General features: G+C 43.1%; 1 protein-coding gene across 4 annotated transcripts in view; it reads right to left on the minus strand.

Moving 5' to 3' along the window:
• ABCC8 (ATP binding cassette subfamily C member 8) overlaps window positions 1–23759 on the minus strand; it is a 133663-nt gene that overhangs the window by 14207 nt on the left and 95697 nt on the right. For all 4 annotated transcript variants that reach the window (XM_075928081.1, XM_075928079.1, XM_075928080.1 and 1 more), the window contains 11 exons: window positions 21536–21620; window positions 20116–20196; window positions 17981–18118; window positions 15200–15325; window positions 13501–13600; window positions 11652–11899; window positions 11321–11481; window positions 7766–7835; window positions 5078–5235; window positions 3874–3966; window positions 659–761 (listed from right to left, as the gene is read on the minus strand). In XM_075928081.1, coding sequence (XP_075784196.1) covers window positions 659–761; window positions 3874–3966; window positions 5078–5235; window positions 7766–7835; window positions 11321–11481; window positions 11652–11899; window positions 13501–13600; window positions 15200–15325; window positions 17981–18118; window positions 20116–20196; window positions 21536–21620 — 1363 coding nt within the window. The remainder of the gene's footprint in view (window positions 1–658; window positions 762–3873; window positions 3967–5077; window positions 5236–7765; window positions 7836–11320; window positions 11482–11651; window positions 11900–13500; window positions 13601–15199; window positions 15326–17980; window positions 18119–20115; window positions 20197–21535; window positions 21621–23759) is intronic.

The raw sequence follows: 23759 nt of genomic DNA on the forward strand, positions 1-23759 counted from the left end.
TTAAATTAGCTTGGATTACATGTAGTTTTTGTACCACTATAACTATTTCAGTTAGGTGTGTGATGTTTTACTGAAATAGTTATACTGATATAAAGCCTCGTACAGATTCAGTTATAACCACAGTGCCATATATTAGAACAGCTTATTCACTAAAACATAGAATCATAGAATTGGAAGGGACCTTGAGAGGTCATCGAGTCCAGTCCCCCAACCCCCACAGCAGGACCAAGCAGAGAAACACACTAAGGTATGGAACCCGAGGAAGGATTTAGGCCCAAATCCTCACACATGCTACCAGTGCAGAAAGCACCTCACCCAGTGGAACCTCAGCAGGGGTAGCTGGACAGATGAAGCCAAGGTGCACTGAGCCACACAGGGGGATATGGATAGGCAGCACATACAGAGGATCTATTGATCTGATCATTCCTCCCCACACAAGGGAGCAAAAAAAGGGTCATGCATCCTATTCCAGCTCCGGAATAACAGCGGGAAGAATTCCTCCCCTTGTGCACCCCACTCGATTTTCATCAACTGGGTACCTTCAAACAGACATATATAAGGGAGAGGTATAAGGCTAGATAACTCTCATATGCATCAATGGAGTGCCAGGATCAGAGTGAAGCATGAACCCTATTCACACACAGAGTAATATACTTGCCATGCGGACTTCCAGCCAGCGATTGGCAGCTGTAAGAAAAAGGGAAGCGATATTGTTGGAATCTGTATATTCAAGAAGCTTCTGTCGGAATCGGGCTTCATACCTTCAAAACAGAAATGGCACAGCAAGGAATCAGTGCGTGTCTTAGGAGAGTTAAAAAAAAAAGGCATTTTATGGGCCTATTAATTTGGATACCAGATATTGGTATGCACATACTAGACACACTTTAACAGTGTTTGCTTGCCCAAATTGTGGAGCTGTAAAAGTTGCGGCCTGCTTAAACTTGAGCTGACATTTTGTATGTGAACCCGGGACTAACACTGGCTGGCTGGGCAGTTCATATTAAAACTATAATTTATAAATGACAACAAATTCTGGCTAGTCATTTCATGGCAGCAGTGAGGAAGGTGGAATGAAATACAGAATAAAGGTCAGAGTCAGAGAAAACATGCACGCATGTGCACAAGAGAGAGTGAGCAAGTGAAAGAAGGGTTAGCCCTATAGAAAAACAAAACTCCTCTTTTCACCTGCCCATATAAAAACTGAGTGGTCATTTGCTATTTATATAGCAGTAGTGCGTAGGAGCCTCAGCCACGGATCAACACTCCACAGGGTCAAGTGCGTTAGGGATTGTGTCTTAATGTGTACATGGACAATGCCTAGTACATTGTGCAAGCTATTGAACTACTACAATCACTAAAATACTACAATCATAAACCAATTTTTCTTGCTTCTGAATAAGCCAGCCAAAGAACACAAAGGCCGTTAAATACAGAAGGTTTATTTTAAATTGACTATTATACAACCACACTGACTTGCACGAACAACTAGAACATTTGTTAGTTAGTGAAACTTCTGCATTAGGCCTTGATCCTGCAATAATGTCAATGGGGCGCCGTGTGGAAGCAGAAGCTTCTGCCCATTATTGTGCATGTAGGATCAGGGTCTTAATTAGTACTCAAATCAGCCAGGTAATATACCAAAACATGCACTTTGTACATTTATTTTGATAGCTTCAGGTGAGTATTTGTTACTAATACTAGTAAATGGAGTGTAAAATATTTTGGACAAGTAATGAAGCCTTGGTTATAAAATATAGTTCTGTTATCAAATCATTACACAGACCCGAAGAGAGAGAGAGCCAGTGTTTTGTACAAATTATAAAGTACAAGTATTACTGAAGTTCTATTATATGTCAATTACAGCTGCTCCCCGAGTTACGACCACCTCCATTTACAACCATCCGAACTTATGACCGAAGTGGTCGGAAATGCAGATCCGAGTTACAAACGGCGATCCGTGCTTACGAACAGCATGGTCGCCATGTAACTCTATGGGATCCGAGTTACGAACACTTCGAGTTACGGATCAAGTGTTGGTCTGTAACTTGTTCGTAACTTGGGCAGCGGCTGTACAAACATTCCCGGGTCCCCTGCGAGGTACAGGTTAAAAAGTAACTACATGTAAAAAAGCTTCTTAAAAAAGTCACAGTCACTCTATTAAAATGTCCAGGCTATTCACAAATTATCCAGTGGTTATGACATATAAAGCGCTAGGAATTCTGGGGCTGTGCAGCCAGCAGAGAAATATGTGGGGGACCAGCAGGAGGTAGAATTGCAGATGAGTACAATTTGTCATTAGGGTGCTACAATTTTCCTAGAATCTCATTACAGAAATTGTCCCTAAGATGAAACCCTTCCTTGGGGAAATCCTTGTTTACATTTTCTGTATTACTTAGGTCAGACCATGCACTCCTGTACTACCGTTTTATTTTTAGAAACGCAGAGGTTGGGTACTTTGCTCAAGCTTTGAAGCCTAAACTCCAAATGCCACTGCTCTATTCAGTATGCAGCTGAAAAGCAGTGTACTCCTAAAAATAGCCACGATTCAAGTTGACACAGAAGCTCAGCATGGAATACAAAACCTACTGAATGTCTCCCGCTGCTTGGGTCAAAGATCCATCAGTTAGCTTGGGATTTCAAGCTGATGAAACAGAAAACACGAGGCTCTCTAAATTAAGAGGATTTTCTGGAACAATTCATTTTATGGAGAGTGGGAGTGAATCCTAAGGGAGTGTTCTAAACAACTGAGAGTATCAGTGTGATATTATTAAGTGTGATTTATTGTAGCAAAATTGGAAGCAGTGCAGCACGAATGGTCACAAAATCTCTCTTGATCTCTGCCAGAGTAGAAGAGGATTGGGATAAGAGACAGAGAGAAAAGCGAGGATTAGAAACAGAGCAGAGTAATACATTTCCCTAATGGTGCACACAGAGGAATACATACCAATAAACAAGAGAAGACTCTTGGCATTTAAACAGACAACAAGCATAAGCATAAATATTAATACTGAAAAATGCCATGCTGCTCTTCTGTTACTATGGTGCTTCCAGCCAAACAGCAGGAGAATGCCAGCCTATTGTACTGTCATTGAGCTATGAACTTCCGAGCCTGACTGGGACAATTTAAATACAAACATAATTAAATACAGGCAATATGTTTTTGATCTAATTTTTTTCTGTTCATAAAAAAGTAAAACCCAAAAGAATAGACATTAAATGCACAAGACCCTAAGGGCTCATAACTTTGTGCATGAAAAGTATTATACAATTATGCAAATGAAAAGTTACATTGTACAGGAATGACCACAAAGAAATTATAGAATTCCAAAAGCAAGTTGTCAGCAGCAATGTGAACCTGCAACATGTGTATGTATAGATGATACAGGGTCTTGGAAGAGGGTCAGCTGGCTTTGTAAATGTTTCTGTATTTACATCTGTAATACAGAAGGACAGCTCAGGTGTGTTATTAGATCTTCCTCAGCTGTTTCTGGAGGTCTTAGTAGATTTTATGAGCAAAGACTAGTCACCCAAGCAAGGACATGAAAGACTGACGTGTTATTTAAATTCTTCAGAAATGGCCAGATTTGTAGCCATCATCCTCCATTCTTGCAAGTGTGGATCAAATAATTGGGGTGCAATGTTGTCACCCTGAAATTATTGCCATCCACATTGTAGGTCACTTAAATGTCTAAGAAGTCCGTTTACTGATGCAGTCAGGTTACTTCTAAGTGACCCAGACCATAATGATCTGCACCTACAAAACCACAGGTGCAAAAATGGGTGCTCAGTTAAAGCCAGGCTGCACGTTTCGTTCATGATATATATCTTACAGTTCATGCATTTCCAAACAATTTTTCCCCCTCAAAAATATACCTGAAAGCTCGTATAGTGGTTAAACCTTCCACCGTCTCTGAAAAATGGCAAAGTAATGGTAACTGAGTGCTGTCATCTAACTGTTGCAGGTCCCTGGAAATGATTTTAAAAAGAAATTTAGTTTTAACAGTATAATGATCCCTTTGAAATACAGGGAGCGTGTGGGGGAGTAAAATGGAACATTTGCAGAGCAGAGTCTCATGCCAGTGAGCCTAAAATGGCAGAATTTCACATGCAAAGACTCTGGGATATTGCGAGTGGGACTCTTGCAATAAAACAGATGTGCCTAGAGAAGCAGGAGGATTGTTCTTACTAAACTCAAACACACAGTGCTGGCACCCTGGGATGTCTGACTGCACTACAGTTCCACACGCACCTTCCAATTTCTCAAGTGGAATGATTTGTTTCTGACATGCCCTTTCGGCTTCAACAATCTCAAATGAATATCAGCAAATGAATTTCTGCTACATTATTTAGCAACCACCAAATAGATGTGGGCATTAATGATCTATGAAGAGCTGTTTAGTCCTGCAGGAGATGGGAGAGGACGCAAGTACCCCCTTCTCAGTGTGTGCACATATGCAGGGTCCAGGCAGAACACTCACTAGCACCCTGAACACTCTGCGGAGGGTGGCTGTACACGGCTTGAAAGGGACAAAGCCAGAGACTTGGATATTGTTGAGATCTCCCAATCCTTTATGGGCCTGTTGGCATCTAGTAGCAACTGAGAGTAGGAGGGCATGCTGCATCTTTTGGAGGCAACAGTGGTACTGATGTGGGGCAAGCTCCATCCCTCAGTTTACCTCACTAATCCCTCAACTTTTCATTTCCATCTGCCCTGGCCAGCCTAAATACCTTTGTCCATTTCTGCTTTGCTGCTATATCTTCATGCTTCTCCCAATGCTTAGCCCCAGTCCATTAGAGAAGCTAGAATTTGGCCCTTGTTCTGTGGAATGTGAATTCTGGCCAGGTCATTGATTTAATGATGCAAACAAACTTTTTTGCCCCTCAGAAATTCTAATTTAATAGTTATTAATAATGCATCTGTAAAATGATACATTTTCCTGTGAGAGACCTGACTCTGCTTTCATGAAGGGATACAGCTTTGGCAGAGCCCAGTTTTAAACTCTCTGTTCCCAGGTACCATGACATGAATTTCAGAGTATGTTTCCAATACCAGAATGAGGCCAGTCAATGATCTTACCGTGATGCCACTCGAAAATATTTCTGGATGAAGTAACATATGATAGCAAGAGGAAGCAGGGCAATGAGAAACATTGGCGTGACGTAGGAGATTACAGCAAGAGCGGATACACACAGCAATGTGGACCGGCTCAGGCATTCCAGAGTCGCAGGAATGTGCTAGATGAATAAAGTGCATTAAAAATCAAAGAAAATGCAAACAAATGAGTAATACACAAGTCAACGTCTTATCTTCCTCCTCCTCCCATTCACAAACAAAAGATTACCATAACTTTGAAAGTTAGTATTTCTGAACTGACTGGGGGATTCTGGGGAAACCTGGCGGTATTTCCATGAGGCTTCTCTACAGGCATTCACTGATTGCACAGCAACAGAGTTGAGGTTAATAACCAGTGAGCTCCAAGGCCTCTGGCTCTCATATGTACCCTCTTTAGTGGAAGGTGTTTTAAACATCTTTTAGTTAATTCTGGTGCAAGTGCTACAACCATAAGACAATATTGTATCCCTTTGCATTTCTTTATAGAATGAACAAACAAACAAACAAATAAATCTCCAAGGGTATGTCTACACTACAACGTTAATTCGAACTAACTTAGTTCGAATTAGTTAATTCGAACTAAGCTAATTCGAACTAACGGATCCAGACTAAAAAACTAGTTCGAATTAGCGTTTTGCTAATTCAAACTAGCATGTCCACATTAAGTGGACCCTGAACCGGGCTTAAGGATGGCCAGAAGCAGTGCCGGCAGGGCATCAGAGGAGGACTTAGAGCGTGGAGATGCTGTCTCAGGCTAGCCGAGGGCTGTGCTTAAAGGGTCCCGACCCCCACCCTGGACAGACAGTTCTCAGGGGTGCCCCGCTTGCAAAGCAGTCCTGGCTTGGAGTGCCCGGACTACCCACACTGGGCACATCACAGCACTCGGCCATCAGCCCGGCTGCACTTGCCGCAGGCTGCCATCTGGGAAGAGGGGGCAATTGGGGGGCTGCAGGAGAGTTTCCACCCCCAGAAGCCCGCAGAGCCAGCCCAGTCCTCCCCATCGGGGGCTCGTGCCCCATTCCTCCCTCACCTCCTTCCACTTACCCTTCCCTAGCCCCTCTTCTTGATGTATAAAATAAAGATAACGTGTCTTCCAAAATGGAATCTGTCTTTATTGAACAAAACTGGGGGAGACTGGGAAAAGGAGGTGGGAGAGGGGAAGAGAGAGGCTGGGAGAGGGGAGGGCAACTACAATGATCAGGGGTTGGGAACAGGTCCCATATGAAGAGAGGCTAAAGAGACTGGGACTTTTCAGCTTAGAAAAGAGGAGACGGAGGGGGGACAGGATAGAGGTCTCTAAAAGCAGGAGTTGGGTGGAGACTGTGCATACAGAAAAGTTCTTCATGAGTTCCCATAAAGAAGGACTAGAGGACACCAAAGGAAAGGAATGGGTAGCAGGCTTCAAACTAGTAACAGAAAGTTGTTCTTCACAAAGCAAAGAGTCAACCTGTGGATCTCCTTGCTGCAGGAGGCTGTGAAGGCTAGAACTGGAACAGAGTTTAAAGGGAAGTGAGATCAAGTCATGGAGGTTGGGTCCATGGAGTGGTATTAGCCAGGGGGTAGGAGTGGTGTCCCTGCCCAAGGTTTGTGGAAGGCTGGAGAGGGATGGCACGAGACAAATGGCTTGGTCACTGTCTTCGGTCCATCCCCTCCAGGGTCCCTAGGGTTGGCCACTGTCGGCAGACAGGCTAATGGGCTAGATGGACCTTTGGTCTGACCCAGGACGGCCATTGTAAGCTCAGGGCTCAGGGTCGGGGGTCTCAGTGGACCCCCTTGATTCTCTGGCACACCTGCTCCTGGGTGGCCAGGCTGGCAGCTCTCCTGCCCTAGCCGGCCACTTTCCTGTGCCTAGTGCGGAAATCGTGGACGAGGTCCACGATGTCCGCACTAGCCCAGGCCGGTTCCCGCCTCTTGCGGTCCCGGGCAAGCTCCCGGGAGCCGCCAGCCTGGTCCCGGGAAGAGGGGGAGGTCTGGGGGGCATCGGGTGGGTGGCTCGATCCGTGCCAGGTGCAGGGTCTGCTGGCTGGGTGCTGGCAGGCTTACACCTGGCACGGGCACCGTAGCCAGCCCGTGCCCCTTTAAGGGCTCCGGGGCCGGGAGGGGGGCAGACGAGTTTCCCTGGTGTTGGCCAGAGTGGCCACCAGGGAAAGCTGGGGAGGGCTAGCCTCCCACTAGTTCGAATTAAGGGGCTACACACCCCTTAATTCGAACTAGCTAGTTCGAACTAGGCTTAATCCTCGTGGAATGAGGATTACCTAGTTCGAACTAAGCGCTCCGTTAGTTCGAATTAAATTCGAACTAATGGAGCGCTAGTGTAGCACCTATGAAAGTTAGTTTGAACTAACGTCCGTTAGTTTGAACTAACTTTGTAGTGTAGACATACCCCAAGACCTTTTAGCATCTGAAACGCCCAAATATTTCATCATGCATTTTAAGAACACGATTCCCCTTTTCTGAGGATGGCAAATAATAATGAAAACAAATATAAAAAGCATTCCAAATGCAACAAAATTCCCAGATCAGTTATAGCTAAATTAAGTTTAGTCCATCAACATGAGATTGATGCCTTCAGGCAGTGTATTTTTCTGAGCTGAAGATGATGGGAAAAACTGGCATGAATTTCTGGATAATGGATTGATTTAGTCTCTGTACCTGGTCAATGGTGTTGCAATCAGCTGAAAATCTGTTCAAGATGCTTCCCAGTGGTGTTGTTTCAAAAAATCTAAAATGAACAGTAAATAGGAAAGGTCATAAAGTTAACACATGAGAAGCCTTTAAAATACTTTCACGCTTCCCTCCATTTCTCTTGAGCTCTGTACTGAGCTGAAACAAATAGAAATCTTCTGATAATAGTGGGAAATGAGTAATAGGCCTATAGTCTCTGTTGTGCTGAAGTCAGCCCAAACATACTACATTCAAAAACAGGCATAATGAAGGAATAATTGTGTCTTAGCACTATATATCATCCCTCCAGACTTCACAGGACTTCCCCATGCATGTGCATGCATACACACATACGCATTTTATAAGGTCATATTAATGTTTCTTGGAAAAGCAGCATAAAGTAGTGAAAAAATTTCAGTGTAGAAGGACAAATGACATTTTAATTGACCTGAAACTATTGTGGGTACATGACAGCAAGATTACTCTAGGGCCGTGGTCACCGACCCGTCAATCGTGATCGACTGACGATCGACCATTCGATTGTGCGGCATTCCGGGCCCTCCATTTCTGCCCACCCCCAAGAAGCCCCACTACCTACCTCCAGCAACAATGGAGGTAGTGGCAGCTACCTGGGGGTGGATGGAAGTCCTGCAGCTGCGCGTCACTTCCAGGGGTTCCGGAAATGCACTGGCTGCTTCCTTGCCCCAGGTCTGTGGCATGCTGGGAACTTACCGGGGGAGTCCCCAGAGGCGTGCGCTGGGACTTCCCTTCTCTGTGGGAGGGGGGAGTCGGGCTCGGAGGGGGTACGCGATGGGGCTTCCGTGCTCTGCGGGAAGCTCACGCCGGCCCCGGAGTAGGTGTTCGACGGGACTTCTTCCTCCACGGGGGTGTGTGTGTGTGGGGGGGGGGGGGGGGGGTGTCGGCCCTGGAGGGGGTGCATGCGCGGGCTTTCCTGCTCTGCGGGAGAGGGGAGTCAGGCCTGGAGGGGTCACGCAACAGGGGCTTCCCTGCTTTGTGGGAGGCACGCACCGGCCTCGGAGGAGGCGTGTGACAGGGCTTCCTTCCTCTGCGGGGAGGGAGGGGGAGCCCTGGGAGGAGGTGGGTGCAGGGGACTCTCTGCCCCCACTGGTATCCTGTCCCCTGCCACAGAATTCTGTCCCCACTGGCACCCTGCTCCCTCTCCCCTGACCCCGGCCACAGAACTCTGTCCCCACTGGCACCTTGTCCCCTGCCTCAGCACCCTATGCCCTGCCCTCCCAGCACCCTGTTCCCCCTCCCCAGCTGCAGAACTTTGTCCCCACTGGCACGCTGTCCCCTGCCCCAGCACCCACTAGCACCCTTTCCCAGTATCATGACCCCTGCTCCCACCAGCACTGTTGGGGCCACATTAGTGAGGCTTTTGGGGGGGGGGGGTTTGGAGGCAGTATTTTTTTTGAATCTCACTTGTGTGGCCCCAACTGACTTTTCTGTGGGTCAGTGGCCCCTGACTCAAAACAGGCTCCCTGCCCTTCTCATAAATAAAGTCAATGCAGAAACTTTTTGTGTTTGATATAGTATTTTATTTGAAAATGAAGCCTGGCCAACAAACCCCCAATTGGGGCCAAGCCCCCATCTGGCCACAGCATCATAACACTCCTGCACGCCCCCCCAGACCTTAGATCTGGAACCCCCTGCCCTGAGCCCCTCAAATACCCCAACCCAAATTTCTGCACCCTCACATCCACAAGCCTGTGACTTAGTACCCCAACACTCCATCTGACCCCAACACTTCCTGGCCTGGAGCCCCCTCCCGGAGCCAGCATGCCCTTCTCCACCTCCTCCTGCTTCCAGATTTCATCCCAGAGCTTGCGCCTCTCACCCCTTCCCACACCCAAATCCCTCATTTCCACCCCAGAGCCTACACATCCTGTCTCAACCCAGTGAGGGTATGGCTAGACTGCAGGAGTTTTTCAGGATTCCAGAGATATCCCAGAAAAGCTCTTCTGCATCCAGGGATGCATTTGTTCTTCCACTTTTTTTAGTGGAAGAGGAAACATGCTCGTTCGATAACCCCTGTATTCCTCTTTCCACTAGGAATAAGGAGGCTTCCAAAAGAAGGGTTTTTTTGACATTTGGTCCAGTCTAGACAGGCCAAATGTTGGAAAAACCTCTACCTACAGAAGAATTGAAAAAAAAAAGAAGCAGTATAAGGGTTGGGGATAGCAAGTAATGGAGAGGAGGAGAATAGAGAGGGTGGGGGGGGGGGCTTCAAGGAAGGGGTGGGGCCTTGTGGGAAGGATGGGGTGGTAGATCTTGGCTTGTTCTGTCATTAAAAAAGTGATCTTGGGTGTAAGGTTGGAGACCACTGCCCTAGAGAGATGTATATTTTAGGTTACAATCCACCAAAGACATTGAGACCTTTCTTTAAGTACAGAAAGAAAAGAAATATAAAGTAATTTTGAATGTTTTTTAAAAGATGAAGAGAAAGATTAACTCTATTAGAGCTTATTTCTCTTCAGTGTTAATTTTATGTTATATCCATTGAGCATGCATATGTAAAGATTAAATGAAGATTCTATCATTAGAGTTCATTTTAAAGTGAGGATCTATTCTGAAAAGTTTGCAAAAATAGTAACACAGAGTTCCATGCTTATTGTCCCTCAATAAACTTCCTTATCAAACGTATTCAGCTTGCAAATAAAACAATATTTTTCTGACTGCCAGGCCCATCCTGAGTTCTGACAGTCAAACTGGGTTCTTTCCTTCTCGTATGTCATCATCAGAAAAAAAAAAAGATATAAAAGCCAAATTAGGACCCCAGCAACACCTGTGCAATCCCACTATCTTTAATAACACTGTTGGTGATACTTCTTCCATTCTGTTATCTCCAACAGAATTGCTTTGGTGTAAAAACTTACACCACAGCACATTTTTCCACTGATGATAAATATCATGGAATAGAATCTGCAGCTCACTGACAGCAAAAAAGAGTAAAAAGAAATAAAAACTTAATTGGAGCAGATACGGGCAGGACTGGCTCGAGCCATTCCTGTGCCCCGGGCAGTGGGCGTGCGATGCATGCGCGGCTCCACCCCTGAGTGCAGGGCGCATGCGCAGCCCTGCCTTCCCATTGCGTTGCACCCCTTAGAGCTGCCATCAGGTGCTATGCGCCCGGCTCCGGAGGCCGCATGGTGCCCCTTACAGCTGCCATCAGGCACCGCGCGGACCCTGGCCCCAGGCGCATAGCGCCTGATGGCAGCTCTAAGGGGCACCGCGTCTTACAGGTGCCATCAGGTGCCCCCCATAGTTTGGCGCCCCGGGCAGCTGCCTGGCTAGTCCCCCCTTTAATCTGGCCCTGGGTGCTGCGAAATCAATCTGTTGACTCAGAAGGTAGCATTTTGATAGCATAAAATGTGTAGTGTCTCTTGCTTTCCCAAGCACCACTTCAAAACATTTTTATTCATAGTAACTTCTGAATGGCACTGCACAGGAAAGGCTGCCTTGAAATAAAGAATATCAAGTCCCTGCACTGCACTACTGCTTGCATTAGAATTGAAGTAGTACCTCATTGGTGCCAAAATAATTTTATTCAGCAGACAATAATGTAGTTTTTTGGCAACTTTTAGGCCAGTCCACTCCACTGCTATTGATGTGACAAGGCACAGTATAATCCCAAGGCAGCAGAGGATGCTGAACACCTTTGAATAGTGAGAATGATTAAATTCCTAAGAAGAAACAGAAGCAAAATGTTATTTTTAATATTTTAATCATTTAAAACTACAGTTTGTGTTGTACATTTTAGTAGGAATATACCACATTGCATGCCACTGATCAAGCACAAGTTAGTACTGGGAGATATTTGTCAAATAAAAGAACTGACTTAAAAATACGGTACCTGGCACACAGAACAATTCTTTTGTTCTAGCTCAATCTTTGCAGAAATGACATTGGAGGTCCATATTGCAAGCCAATAGTCAATAGCCACCATAACAGTGTGTTTCAACAACTGTGAAAGGACCAGTAGTGGCAAGAGCAGAATCCCTGCTGAGCTGAGGTACTTCCCGCAGGCTCTCCAAGGCATCTTTGCTCTCTGATGCAGCACAGAAGATAGGTTGTCATCATCATCACTTTCTGTTATTTCTTCTGTAATCAGTGAAAAAATAACTTTTGGATAGTAACATTGTACTGAAAATCTTTAAGATTAATTTCTTCAATATCAAATGGCTGGTGCCAAATTGCAAAATAAAAAGACAATTCAAGACTGTTGTACATGCCATGACTTTTTCATAAATGTGACTGTTGTCATTTTTTCTGGTGCATTATTTATGTAAGCTACAATTCAGCAAAATCCCTATGTTGGTGCTTAGGAGCTTTTCTGAATTTCAAGCACAATGCTGTAAATATCTGTCTCATGGGCTAAATAGGGCAAGCAAATACATCAACAAATTGTATTCTAAAGGAACAAGTAAAATGCAGTGCAGAACTCTCACAATTGCAGGGTGATTATTATTGCAAATATTCCTCACAGAACCAGCAGGAAATCAGAGTTGTTTCTGAAGGAGCAGAGTGGGCACTTAGGAAATATTCCAAACCTAAGAGACTTCATGAGATGGAGTGAAGTGTGAGATAGGAGTAGTAGCATAAGAGTGCAGTCAAGATTGAAAAAGAGGTGGACCATAAGAAAAGGGAATTTGTGTACAGACAATAAAGGCAGAGATGAAGGGTGGGGTGGGCGTCACACAGTCTGAAACTGAAGAGAGGTGCTTTAACTTAATATAAGAGGGAAGAGAAAGTGAGTAAAAGAGCACTTACATCTTTATACATGGGCATCATGCTTAGCTTACTGAACAGAGTACAGTTTTAGTGTGAAATTATCTCCTCCTCCTTACCAGCACTACTCCTTTGGGGTCAGTATAATTGCATGGACATAAGTGAAGGAAAAATTAGCCCTCAGTAATCAGTCTCTGTACACCAGCATATCCGTGTCATTTATAGTTTATTGGTTCAAGATTTTCTTGATAATAATGAATTACAACAGTGATTTTCTTTTCTAGTAAAACCCACAAAGTGGTATTCCCAGGCTGTGTACAGGTCTGTAGATTCAGCTCGCACTAGCTATTCATCTTTAATTCATCCATTCCCTAACATTCAGATGTTGTTCAAATTATTAAAAAAGGTACTAAAAATTTGTTTCAAGATGCCATGAGTTATACATGCTTGGAATAATTTAATCTTTGTAACCCAGAAGAAAATATAACCTTTGCATGACTCTTCAGCAGTCTATCACCATAAAAGATATAGCAGGGGTACATGCATGTTACATTATTATGGCTTTTTAGGCTCACCTAAAATTAGATTGATGAAACATAAGTTTCCTAAATAACGGCTAATAAATTAAAATGTGGACAGTAAGATTTGTGGGCATTGTAGAAAATTTCCCCCTAACCAATCAGGTAGGTATGTCAACTAAACATTCAAATACTTTAATATACACGGATTGCAGTGGATGAGAAGCTGGATATGAGTGACCAGTGCATCCTTGTAGTTAAGAAGACTAATGGTATATTGGGGTGCAGTAGAAGAAGCATTGCTAGCAGATCTAGAGAAATGATTATTCCCTTTATTCTGCACTGGTGAGCCACATCTGGAGTATTGTGGAATGATTCTATTGAAAAGAATTTGAACTGTAAAATAACAATGCAGACAGCACTGAGTCTCAGGGTCTCTCAGAAATATTACTTTACCTTCATCCTCTTCATCATCTTTTAGCAAAGTTTCTCGGGAGTACCTGGTCCTCCGATGATTCTTCCTCTCCAAACCAGTTTTTCTTTCAATTATAGTCTCCTAGAAGCAGGAAAAGTTACATGGCTTTGCTCGATAATGTTTTTTAAAACTTACAGATGTCACAAAATATATTTTCAAATCACTGGGTCAGTAAAAAGGAAGGGAGAGGATTACAACGGGCTATTATGAACATTTTATGTGCCATCTATTTTTAAATCCAAAAGGCCAAATCATTCAAATGACATTAGTGTCAGTATGACAGCCAGTGAAACCACACGCAGTACTTTGGAGGACCATTGTATTTAGGGTTACCAAGTTTCCATGATTGTCTTGGACTCTCTAGGAATTAAGGATTAATTTTTTAATTAAAGATTATGTCATGCAATGAAATTTACCAAAGCTGGCAACCCTAACTGTATTAAATCTATGAATGTTTTAGTTGTGATTAAGTTCTATTACATGGGAGAGGGGTACTACAGTTCCTCTTGGAACTGAAGAAAAAAAAGTGAGAGTGGTGATTAAAGTTAGTCTCTGAAACTATAAACAACTCCTGAATTGTACCACTTCCTGGTGTGTCTTTCTTATACTGGTTCAAATTGAGCAGAAACTGAGACTTTTGGTAGAAAAAGCTGAGCCTGCACTGCATAAGACCTTTCTGTGCCAGCAAATGGATATAATCTTTTCTCTGTGGGGCCTTGATTGGCTTGGAAGGCCTTTGGATTAGTAGGATCTCATAGGCCTGATGGATGTTCCCTGTTGTGTTTAGTGGGTGTTTAAACCTGTGTATTTATTATGTTCTCTTTGCAATTCTTTTAAGATATAAGGTATTGCTGAAAAAGCTATGGGGTAACTTACAACTGTTGACAATGCACAGTTCACAGCATTTGTAAAGGTCCTTGTCATTAGGCAGACTAGCTTGCCAGGGATTTGCAGTGTAAAGCAAGGGGCTATGCAGCATTAAAACCCCCACCTCCCCGCCAGGTCAGAAGAGAGTGGGACATGGGCCCAGGTCCTCCCAGATTCAATTCATGGCTAGAGTCCTGAAAACCTGACTGGGTACTCATGGAGTAGACCACAGAGAGGGAATACAAATGACACTCCCCGGAAACAGTGAAAGTCAGGGCATGAATTCCATACATCTATGAGGGCTGATTCTGTAGTTCTCACACAGGCAAATCTCCCACTGAAGAAAGCACTTGCCTGAGTAAGAACTATAGTTTCAAAGATGCTAGATCTTCCTACCTCATAATATTATAATTAACAAGGTCTAGGTTACTATTCATTCGTAGCTGTTAAGTAAGATTTTTTTTAATTAAAATCAGTGCAATGGGTAAATTTAGCAACATTTACATTTGCAGGATAACGATTCCTATACATGTTATTAACTCTATTTACCTCTATACTTAATAGTCCAATTCTATACTCCTCATGCATGAAAATTCCCTATGGGGTTTCCCTGAAAAGGGTGGATGAAGGTAATACATAGTATAGAGAAAATGTGATAATCCAGCTGTAAGGTTTTTGTCTTAATAAATGGAAGAAAGTTCATTTGAGTTAAATTCAAACACACACTTTATGTGGTACTAAAATTGTCAATTTAAAATGATTCACCATATAGGAATAAATTTGTAAGATGCTGAGAAAAAACACATAATCAACCTTCTCCAATTCTTGGTCCTGTCTATTCATCAGTGTTTTCCAGTGTTCAAATAGCTCAGACTCAGATTTCTGAATGTCCTTGAGTGTCCCTTCTCTTTGTATGGTACCATCCTTCATTGCAATAATCTAAGGAGTTAAGAATACAAAGAAAATAGTTGGCTATATTTATGGAGCTCCCATCCAGTGAACTGGGCACTGTACAATTTTTTTAAAAAAAACCCCATACTATTCCATAGATCAATACAGACAACATGAGTACATAAAGGAAGGCTTTCCCCCGTTTTAGCAAATCCTAGACTCTGTCATTGCCACATCAGAGTGGGCTATGAAATGCTATCCCTTCCTCAGCTGCTCCTCTTTCCCTTCTTTCAGAGAAGCACGCACCTTGCCCTTCCTCAGGGAGGCAGTCACTTTTTACTCTAGCTATGGCCCCAAATACTTCACAACAGCTATCATCGGCAGAAGGTATGGGGATCTTATTCACAGCTGCAATCCCCAGAATCTTCAGCTGAAATTCCAATAGGGATAACACTGGTTCAATCCTCTGATGTGCATGCCTGAACTTAGCATGGCGAACCATTAGGGGGCTTATGCCAGTGCTTTGTTCCTTCCAATCCTGGGACTGGCTAGGGTTTCTTTCAGTTACCAGAATAAATCAGATCAGCCTCATCTGTTTTAAATTGGACTGCTCAGGAATGGTTCTTCATACATGGCTCTACTGATCCATGATCAACAAAGCACATTATGCTCAGGCCCTAACTTCTGCATTTCTCTCCCATTCCTTGGCTGCAAATGGTGAAATGGAGTCAATAGAAGCTATGAGGCTACATGGCCACGGTGCCGGTAAGTAAACAAACCAGGGCAGCCAGTTAGCAGCATTCTCAAAGTGGTTTTACGGACCGCTTTGAGTAACACTGCTTTATAGTAGAGTGACACAAAGGGATTTATTGAGGGGCAGGATGGAACCACTTATGTTCATCCCTCCAAACATGAATTCCACTTGAACGGAGTAAGCAAATTTAGGGTATAAACTCACACAAAGTTTGCTGGGAGTCTGGGCTCCTCATCCACAGGTAGCATTTGTTATTTCCAAATAAAACAGAACATTCCCCCTTCTCTCTAGCAGCCTTTGAAAACCAGGATCTGCCCTTAGATCAGGGAGTCATTTGCTTTGAACATGTGCAGCATGTACACACCATAACTACATCTATTTCTTGCTCTATTTGTAGGATGGCAGGTATTATGTTTCAAGCACCATCAGCTCTAGCTAGCATGAGATACTGCTAGGTGTGATGTGGCTCAATGATATGGCCTATTACCTGAAAATGATTCAGCTGCAGCACAATTCCCTAAAAGCTACATTTAGCTGATGTCATCTTATTGCATAAAATAGATTTTTTTTCTAAAAAGACATCTTTTTAGTTCTCACAGACTGAAATATTAAAAAAAAGTGAAATGAGAATAGCCATTGAGGCTACTCAGCAGAAAAAAGCTCCCCACAGAGTTGAAAGGCAACAAATTCTCAGGATCTCTCTTGTTTTATTACAAATGCATATTTCCCTTAAAAAAATCCTATGCTTGGTTTACTAATTTTTATTATTAATTTAAAGAGGTGGCATGAGCTAATGAACTGAGAACAAGTTTGGGCACAGAAATTATGTAACATGACAGATGACTAACATTTGCATTACAAAAATGCCCACGTGCCCCTTTGAGAATTAGGATCTCACTGTACTGGGCGGAATGTGAGGACTGTGATAAGATGCAGAAGGGGTGCTGACGGTGTTATAGGGGCATGCATGCCTGTGTGTGTGTGAAGAGAGAGAAAGAGCGAGAACTCAGGCACTTTATTCCCCTGCTATTGTCTTGCTATATGACTTTGGCAAGACCATTAACCCCACTGTTGAAATGGAATCATCATCATCACCATCATCATCATCATAATTCTCTGCAGGCTGTCATGGGAACAGGGAATGAGTCAAGTTCTGCTCTTACTTATTCAGTGACTCTGTAGTAGCATAGAAAGAACAGAATTAGGCATGCATGGTCTTATTGACCAATGCCTTTTACCTGGGGCACTCATCACCCCTTGTGCAAAGGGGGTAGCAACACTATCATTCTGAATATTTTATACCCCTTTTGCACAGATGCCACTGACCACACAAAGTGCTGGGCACTGGATAATCAAGTTTATTCATTTGCATTTTATCATTGTTTATTTATATCGTCGAAGCTTGATGTACTGTGGGGCCTGAGCAAATGGTTGCCTCCACTTTGAAATAACCTATTCTAATAGGAATGTTAATGCTTAAATGGTTAACTAATAAGTCTCACTCTTAACAGGTGAGGTTTGCCTGTTACAGCTGACCACTGGGGGCTGCTCCAGCCCCACGGGGCCTGCTGTGGGTGGGTGGGGGGTGCTCCATCCTGGTTGGAGCAGTCCTTGTCCATAGTAGGCCCGGCCCAGGTGTGCTGCAGGCGGGATGCTCTCACCTGCAGCACTCCCTTGTTAAATATAACATTTAACCGGTTAACTAATTAAATAGGATTTTACATCCCTATCCTCTAAGAATCAAGTCCCTTTAGGTGTTTTAAGTAGGGAATCCAAAAATTAAAAGGAACGCCAGACACTAGTTAACTCTGAAAATATTAATAAAGCACATTCCCTTTAAGCAGTCCTTTGCTGCATGAAGATTATTTTCAGTAATGTTTAGTTTGTAGCAGTAGATGTTTACAAGTCCCTGTTGATTTTCTCATTAAAAATGGTGGCAGCTTTCTTACCCAGTCAGCATGAGGCAGGTACTGTAGTTTGTGAGTCACCAGGATAATGGTTCTCTTGTCTTCTCTTAGCATTTTCAGGATCCCTTCCTGCATAAGATGGTCACTCAAGTGGATATCCAGTGCAGAAAATGGATCATCCTAGCCACAGGAAACGAGATTAAGTACATGCTGTATTGCTGCAGCCCAGCCTTTACAGATTTAATGGAAGTAATATATTTGAACAATAGGGCTGTCTTCAGTAAAATCAGTTAGTTCAAGACAGACAACATAAGGGAAGAGGAGATTAGCAGTAAATCAAAACATTGCAGTGTCAGGCAATTCTCACGTAGATGGCAACAAAGCGTGAATTATCTTTCTCCAATGACTAATTTGAAAGATGGTAATTTTAGCTAGACTTGTGCTCTGATTTACTGAGCCTTAGGGTAACGGTCAGTTTGTTACCTGCACCCTTCAGATGTTGCTATATTGGAATGAGCACCGCAGTGCACTTTACTGGAGCATGAGCTGTAGAGCATACTAGTGTGTTGTGCTCCATGTCTTGTAGGGGCATGAAGTAAAAGTTAACTTGTTCGTGCCCACAGTCTTTTGGATCTGTGACCATTACCAGATTAGGGGCTGGACGTAATAAATCAGAATGTAATAAAATGAAGGGTAAAAAATGAAGGAAATTCAATGGTGACAACTGACAAGGTATTGTCACACATATGTTACAACATCCTTACCCCCGACAAAGAATATATTCTAAAATCTTTGCATGGAGTTTTAGTCACACAATTCCAAGTAAAGCACATGGAAATCATACAGACAAACCTCTGAGCAGGTTTTAAACATATCTATGAAGTTGTCAGGTGAAATGCTGAATTCTCTTGCTCTATGGATTTGGATCAAACCCAATAAACTTCCTTAGCCACACTTTTTGTGTGTATTCTGTCACATATACAATGCTATACTCTTTGTGGTATACTGGCCCAATATTGGCCCCGCTCCACTGCAACACTTGCCCAGACTATGCATCTCTCCCTGTGCTATATTCACTGCTGAGAAAGAGCAACTCAGGTTTTGAAAGGGCTTTCATGCATTCTTGTAATTGCAGTGTGAACTGCTCATAGGGACTGGCCTGTGAATCTGCGTCCTAGGCTCCTATGAATGTTATCTGATATGTATCACCTTCTTGACTCCACATCATGTCTGGCTGGCTAACAGTCAGGTACATAGAACTTTAAAGGGGTCCTATACTTGAAGGCTGAGCTTGAAAGGGAAGCTATCATCCAGGAGAGTCAATAAACCCATTAGTATGCTTGGATGTGTGGGGGATTACTTGAGTTTTCCTCATGCTCATTTAAGGACATAATCCCACTCCACTCTTCCCACAGTAGCTTCACTGGGGTTAGGGTAAAATATGCAGAGAACAGTTCAGGATGGGCAGAGAGCTTGTTTCCATGAAGAAGAGAGATGCCTTAGACACAGGACAGTATTAATTTTATGGATGAGAACTTAGGAATTTTTACAAATATTGCCGTGAGTATTTGAAGTGTACCAGCTTACATACAACAGTGAAGTATCAAAAATAAATGCAGTGGTCAAAGCAACATTTGAAATAGAAACTGAGGGTATGTCTACATTGCAGCTGGGAATGTGACACCAAGGGCAGGCAGACACGTTAGCTCTCCTCAAGCTAGCAGTCTAAAAACAGTGGTGTGGATGTTGTGGCACTGATGACAGCATGGGTCAGCCATTCAAGCAGAAATCCAGGAGTCAGAGGGAATTGGACTCAGGCAGCTATCGCATGCTGCCATCTATGCTGTGACATCTACACTACTATTTTTATAAGTGCACTAACTTGAGCCTGTCTACCCAGGCAGGGAGATATGTATAAACATACCTGGAAGTGTCAAATCCGTGATTTCTGCTTATATTTTTTATCCTAAGATCTATCTGTGGTCTATATGAGGGGCCTGTCACTTGAGGATCTCAGCACTGCATGCTAGCTATAACAAATTTAAGATAAAGTAGTGTGCATTTCATTTGCTACTTGCCCTCTAGTTCAGTGAGGCAGAATGTGACATGATATCCATTAGACATTCTATGATTATATTTGTCGCTGCAATGTAGTAGACATAATGGTGTCTACTCACCAGAAACACAACACTTGTCTGCTGGTAAAGTGCTCTTGCCACACTGATGCGCTGGCGCTGTCCTCCAGAAAGATTAATACCCTGGAAGTAAACAAATTATTTCTTTTAATAAATTTATTATAAAACTTTCTGTCCCAGCTTTAAGATCAGAGTACTCAAACTTTGCTTTGTTAGAAGCTTGTGCGGAGAAAACATCCTAGACTGGAAGAACCCAGTCACATCCTTTTGAAAATGCAGCTCTCCTGTTCATGTGGGAAAGGAGCAGACCAGTTGCCTTGAAATTTGGAACTCTCTTGCTTATGAATTCTGAGTTAAACCGTACACAGCTGTAAAATTGTTGATGCTTTCATTGCTATTGATCAAATGCAACTGCAATGCAGATTACATTGACTTGCAGAGATGTTCCAGTTTTCCTCTTAAAAGAAAAGGAGGAAGAAGAGTGTCTCTGAAAAAGAGCTTTGTGTTGCTCAAAAGCTTGTCTCTTTTATACAAACAGAAATTGGTCAAATAAAAGATATTACCTCACCCACCTTGTATCACAGGTATATTTCACAACTTGGAGCAAATAACTTTCTCTCTCTTGGTATGTCTAGACTGCATCCCTCTGTCAGCAGAGGGATGCAGATTAGGCAGGTCAACATCACAAATGAGGCAGGGATTTAAATATCCCGTGCCTAATTTGCATAAAAATGTCCACCGCGTTTTGCCGACTCAGCACTTTGTTGGCAAAAAGCAGCAGTCTAGAGGGAGATCCGTCAAGAAAGAAAGCCTTTTTCGACAGATCCCTTATGCCTCCTGCAAGGAGGTTTACAGGATCTGTCGAAAAAGGCTTTCTTTCTCGACAGATCCCCCTCTAGGCCGACAAAGTTCTGAGTTGGCAAAACGTGGTGGACATTTTTATGCAAATTAGGCACGGGATAGTTAAAACCCTGCCTCATTTGCAATGTCGACTTGCCTAATCAGCATTCCTCTGCCGACAGAGGGATGCAGTCTAGACATACCCTCTGTGCCTTTATTTCTTCAACTGCAGTGTATTAGCATTTTCCTATTTCTCCAAGGTGTAGCAAGGCTTAATTTATGAATGTTTGTTAATTATGTGACACCTTCAGATGGCAGGTGCTCTAAAACTGTAAAGTTTTATTTTTATTATATGCCTATCCATAGAGACCAAGCTACGAAGAGTGAAGCTTGGGCACTGATATTTTAGATAGTGACTGTCAGACTAATAAAACATTCTGATAGCAGGGCATTTAAACCAGCACATTTCACACAAACGGCAATGTTCTTATATTTACCAAACAGTGAGCTTTCAGACTAATGATCCAAAAGTCTATTTAACTCAAAGATTTATTTGGCAACTAAAGTACTGAAACGATTTAAAGAAAAAACACAAAAACAAATCCAGTAGATGGTTACTGACCCTTTCTCCAATCTGGGTTTGGTCTCCATGAGGAAGAATGTCAATATCAGGCTGAAGGGAGCAAGCATCAATTACTGCTTTGTACCTGTGGAAACAAAAAAGATAATGCAAAATCCACAGAGATATTGCCAGAGATACGCACTATCTACCTGCACAGAAGCAAAGATTAACCAGCTGTAAAAAGTCACACGGTGGAAAAGGTGTTTGTTAGGCAATAATTGTTCTAATGGAGCCCCTTTCAATCATAATCAAGTAAATACCATTTTAGCTAGTGAAGCACCTTAGGCCAACTCCCCAAATCAATTAAAATATTTAAATGCTAAAAATAGAGCAGGCATGGGTTTCTCTTGTTTGCAGAATCAGGGCCTTAATTTCTTCTGTTTGTGTGGTTCTCTCTCAAACAACAGAAAAAACCCATGGTATTATTATATGTAAGACAGGTTGTACCTCCCTTAACTGGTCCAGCAACATACGTAGTTCGGCAGAATCACGGATGTTCCTGGTCTTCAGAGTCCAGGTATACAGAGGCCGGTTGCAGGGCAGAAGTGGGGGGGGGCGACTCAGCCAGGAGCCCTGTGTTGAGGGACGGGGGTGCAACAGGGAGTGCCAGAACCTGAGGCAGCTGCAGAGCCCCAGAGCTCCAGCCTGGGGAGTCATGGCCGGTCAGGCAGTAGTGGGACTTGGGTGGAGTCCTACAGCCAGGAGCAGCATGGGCCACGTTGGGAAGGACCCCTTGTTCTGGACCAATCAGGTCCCAGGGGTGCCAGACGAAGGAGGGCCAACCTGTATAATATTATAGATTTTTCTGTTGTATTTTCTCTGTTCACATATGTAATGTGATTGTATAGCCAACAAAACTGGGAGAAGAACTCAGGAGTAGAGATGGATGGGAAACAGTTTTCTTGTCTTCCAAAATTTTCAAGATTACATTTTTTTCCTCCATTCCATGCTGGAACAAAATGGAGACCGTCGCCAATTTTTCACCAGAGCCCAAAAGAAGTAATAGGAAACATATGAATAACAGCCAGCCAGAGAGACCCCAGAATAGCCAATAGCCCAGTAACTCAATTCCCTGCTCTGCTTGATTCTGATATTCTATTCTGGAGTTTCTCCCTCATTTTGATCAGAATTTGTGCTCTGGCCCAAGAAATGTTCATGCAAAAAAAAAATCACCTTTTCTGTTGAGCAGCTGTTTCCCTGAAAAATTTCCATCCAGCTCTACTCAGGTACAGGTGAGGCACCTGAAACTATTTTAACTCACTTTAAGCATTTTTTAGGTTTCAAGTTAACAGGGTACTTGTAAAGATCTCATTCAATCAAATGAGATTGTTCTATTAATTTTAATTACGTTTAAAAGTCTCAGAGGCATAGCCATGGTAGTCTGTAATTAAAAAAAACTTAAAAAATAACAAATGGTGCTTAGAGACTAAGAAAAAAATATAGATGGTATCATAAGCTTTTGTGGGCACAACCCACTTCTTCTAATAAAAAAAAGTGAGTAGTGCCCACGAAAGCTCATGATGCTATCTACGCTTTTTGGTTAGTCTCTAATTAAGTTTATTTAACTTCTTCATAGGCTGGAACCCAAATGAATGTCTAGCAGCCAAGTTAGAGAACAGGGCAACTGGTGGCAAAAATGAGGGGACACAAGACACAAGAGGATGGAGGGAGGCTGTTCTCAGTAGTGATGGATGGCAGAATAAGGAGCAATGGTAACAAGTTGCAGTAGGGACATCTAGGTTGGATATTAGGAAAAACTATTTCACTAGAAGGGTGGTGAAGCACTGGAATGGGTTACCTAGGGAATTGGTGAAATCTCCAACCCTAGAGGTTTTCAAGTGCTGGCTTGACAAAGCCCTGGCTGGGATGATTTAGTTGGGGTTGATCCTGTTTTGGACAGGGGACTGGACTTGATGACCTCCTAAGGTCTCTTCCAGCTCTAGGATTCTATGATTCTAAGACAACATTACTAAGGCTACATCTATATTTACCAGCGTATCAACACTCTGGAGGTCAATCTTCTGGCATTTGATTTAGTGGGTCTAATAAGGATCTGCTAAAATCGAACATGATGAGGCTCATGTCAATGCTGGTACTCCTACTCCTCGCAGGGAGTAAGGGAAGTAGACAGGAGTGTTTCTCCTGTTGACCTCCCACTGTGGGGATAGTGCCCAACTTCAAATCAAGGTACATCAACTCCAGCTACGTTAATTACGTAGCTGGA

Source organism: Pelodiscus sinensis, chromosome 4 (assembly GCF_049634645.1).
Source record: "Pelodiscus sinensis isolate JC-2024 chromosome 4, ASM4963464v1, whole genome shotgun sequence".
NCBI lineage: Eukaryota > Metazoa > Chordata > Testudines > Trionychidae > Pelodiscus > Pelodiscus sinensis.